The sequence below is a fragment of the Arachis ipaensis genome, chromosome B8 (genome assembly GCF_059453495.1).
Source record: "Arachis ipaensis isolate K30076 ecotype BB chromosome B8, ASM5945349v1, whole genome shotgun sequence".
In the NCBI taxonomy this organism is placed as follows: domain Eukaryota; kingdom Viridiplantae; phylum Streptophyta; class Magnoliopsida; order Fabales; family Fabaceae; genus Arachis; species Arachis ipaensis.
The window spans coordinates 24784622-24787693 of record NC_142443.1 but is presented as its reverse complement, the minus strand read 5'-3'; the positions used below and the strand labels follow the sequence as shown (position 1 = coordinate 24787693).

The 3072-nt window shown below is 42.3% G+C and overlaps 1 protein-coding gene across 1 annotated transcript; it reads right to left on the bottom strand.

Moving 5' to 3' along the window:
* Positions 1 to 248: 248 nt before the first annotated feature.
* LOC107610736 (uncharacterized) lies at positions 249 to 776 on the bottom strand. The gene has a single exon (XM_016312740.1). The coding sequence runs from the start codon at positions 774 to 776 to the stop codon at positions 249 to 251; it is 528 nt and encodes a 175-aa protein (XP_016168226.1).
* Between the last annotated feature and the right edge of the window lie 2296 nt (positions 777 to 3072).

Here is a 3072-nt window from a genome sequence, read left to right as displayed (position 1 = left end):
AATAAAAAGGAAGATCATACCATGGTGGGTTGCCTCCCACCTAGCACTTTTCTTTAACGTCCTTAAGTTGGACGGTCCACAGGCTCAGTCCTCATCCTTTGCTGGATCCTTCAAGAGGAAGATCTCCAGTTCCTTTTTATTCTTCACTTTCGCACCATGATAGAGCTTTAACCGGTGGCCATTGAATTTGAAGAAGGTAGGGCTTGAGGGGTGACTTAGGTGGACAACTCCATACGGTTCCACCTTCTCTACCATGTAGGTCCATCCCACCTTGACCTCAGTTTGCCCGGCATTAACCTCAACCTTGAGTTGTAGAGAAGGACTTGATCCCCAACTTTAAACTCTCTTCTCTTAATGTGCTTGTCATGTACCGCCTTCACCTTTTCTTTGTAGAGCCTTGAGTTTTCATATGCTTCTAGTCGAAGGCCCTCCAATTCCTCTAGTTGCAATTTCCTTTCAATTCCAACTCCTCCCAATCCTGAGTTGCATTCCTTCACAGCCCAATAAGATTTGTGTTCCACCTCCACCAGAAGGTGACAAACCTTTCTGTAGACTAGGCAGAATGGACTCATGCCGATGGGTGTCTTGTAAGCTGTCCGATAAGCCCATAGCGCATCTCTAAACCTTGAACTCCAGTGCTTTCTATGAGGTTTAACAATCTTCTTGAGTATGTGCTTGATCTCTCTATTAGACACCTCGGCTTGGCCATTTGTTTGGGGATGGTAAGTCATCGCCACCTTGTAACTGATGCCATGCTTCTTCAACAAACCTGTCATTCTTCTGTTACAAAAATGAGAGCCTTGATCACTCACGATTGCTCGTGGTGATCCAAAGTAACAAATAATATTATTCCTAACAAAAGAAACAACCACGTTAGCATCATCAGTACGGGTAGAAATTGCTTCCACCCATTTAGAAACATAATCAACAGTTAACAAAATGTATAAGAAACCATTCGAGTTTGAAAATGGACCCATGAAATCAATACCCCAAACATCAAAAATTTCACAAAACAACATAAGTTATTGGGAATCTCATCCCTTTTATATGTTTCCAAACCTCTGGCATTGGTGGCAAGAGTCACAGAAAATAGTAGCATCCTTAAAAAGTGTGGGCCACCAAAATCTGCAGTCCAAAATTTTCTTGCAGTTCTCTGAGGACCAAAGTGTCCACCGCTCTCAGAAGAGTGGCAAGCCTCCAAAATTGACTGGATTTCGGATTGTGGAACACACCTTCTAATTATTTGGTTAGCACCACTTCTCCACAAATATGGGTCATCCCATATGTAATACTTGGACTCGCTTTTAAGCTTGTCCTTTAAATGCTTAGAAAAATTAGGAGGAAAGGTACGACTAACCAAATAATTAGCTATGGGTGCATATCAAGGAACCACCTCAGATATTGCTTGCAAGCTATCAAGTGGAAATGCATCATTGATAGGAGTGCAGTCACTTTTAATATGTTCTAGGCGACTCAAGTGATCCGCCACCAAATTTTGGGAACCACTCCTATCTTTGATCTTTAAATCAAACCCTTGCAATAACAATATCCAACGGATTAACCTTGGTTTAGACTCTTTCTTAGCTAACAAGTATTTCAAAGCCGCATGGTCTGAATATACTACTACTTTGGTTCCAGGTAAATGAGCCCGGAATTTATCCAAAGCAAAAACAATGGCTAACAGTTCCTTTTCAGTGGTAGTATAATAAGACTAGGCACCATCTAAAGTTTTAGAAGCATAAGTAATAATATAAGGATCCTTACCTTCGCGCTGAGCCAGCGCCGCTCCTACCGCATAGTTAGATGCGTCGCACATGATCTCGAATGGCCTACTCCAGTCAGGCCCTCTCACAATAGGAGCTTGGGTCAAGGCAATCTTCAGCTTATCAAATGCTTCCATGTAGTCTTCACTCAAGTCAAACTCTACGTCTTTCTGCAGCAAACGGGAAAGGGGTAGGGCATCCTTACTGAAGTCCTTACTAAAACGCGAAACCTGCATGACCAAGAAAAGAACGAACTTCCCTCACAGAGGAGGGGTAAGGTAAACCAAAAATAACATCAACCTTTGCAGGGTCAACAGATATACCAGTATTAGAAACAACATGGCCTAGAACAATACCTTGCTTTACCATAAAATGACATTTTTCAAAATTAAGCACAAGGTTTGAACTAGCACATCTTTCTAATACTCTAGCAAGATTATCCAAGGAAAGATTGAAAGAATCACCATAGACACTAAAGTCATCCATAAACACTTACATACAATGCTTAAGAAGATCTGAGAAGATACTCATCATGCACCTTTGAAACGTAGCCGGTGCATTACATAAACCAAAAGGCATTCTCTTATAAGCATACGTTCCAAAGGGGCATGTAAAAGTTGTTTTCTCCTGATCTTCTGGAGCAATATGGATCTGAAAATAACTAGTATAACCGTCTAGAAAGCAATAGTATGATTTACCTGACAGGCGATCAAGCATTTGATCGATGAAAGGTAGTGGATAGTGATCCTTGTGAGTGGCCAAGTTCAGGCGCCTGTAGTCAATGCACACTCTCCAAAAATTCTGCACCCTTGTAGTCATGAGTTCCCCATGCTCATTCTTCACTATTGTAACGTCGGACTTCTTCGGAACCGCTTGCACTGGACTAACCCTCTCACTATCTGAGATTGGATAGATAATGTCAGCTTCAAGCAGTCAGGTCACTTCCTTCTTCACAACTTCTAGAATTGTGGGATTCAACTGTCTTTGAGGTTGACGAATAGGCTTGGCTCCCTCCTCTAGAAAAATTCGGTGCTCACAGACTTGAGGGCTTATACCTACTATGTTAGCCAAACTCCACCCAATAGCTTTCTTGTTCCTTCTTAGTACATTAAGCAGACACTCCTCTTGTTGGGAAGTAAGCTCCTTTGCAATAATCACCGGGAGATTTTGATTGTCTTCAATATAAGCATACTTGAGGGGAGGTGGAAGGGGCTTCAACTCCATGTTCAGCTCATGGCTTGGCACTTGATCATCTGAAACCACTGGAGGTGGCAAGGTGTCTTCAGTATGCTCAGGGGGCTTCCCCACA

Coding starts and splice junctions, on each gene's coding strand:
- LOC107610736 (XM_016312740.1), bottom strand. CDS start 776: ATGACAGGTTTGTTGAAGAAGCATGGCATCAGTTACAAGGTGGCGATG.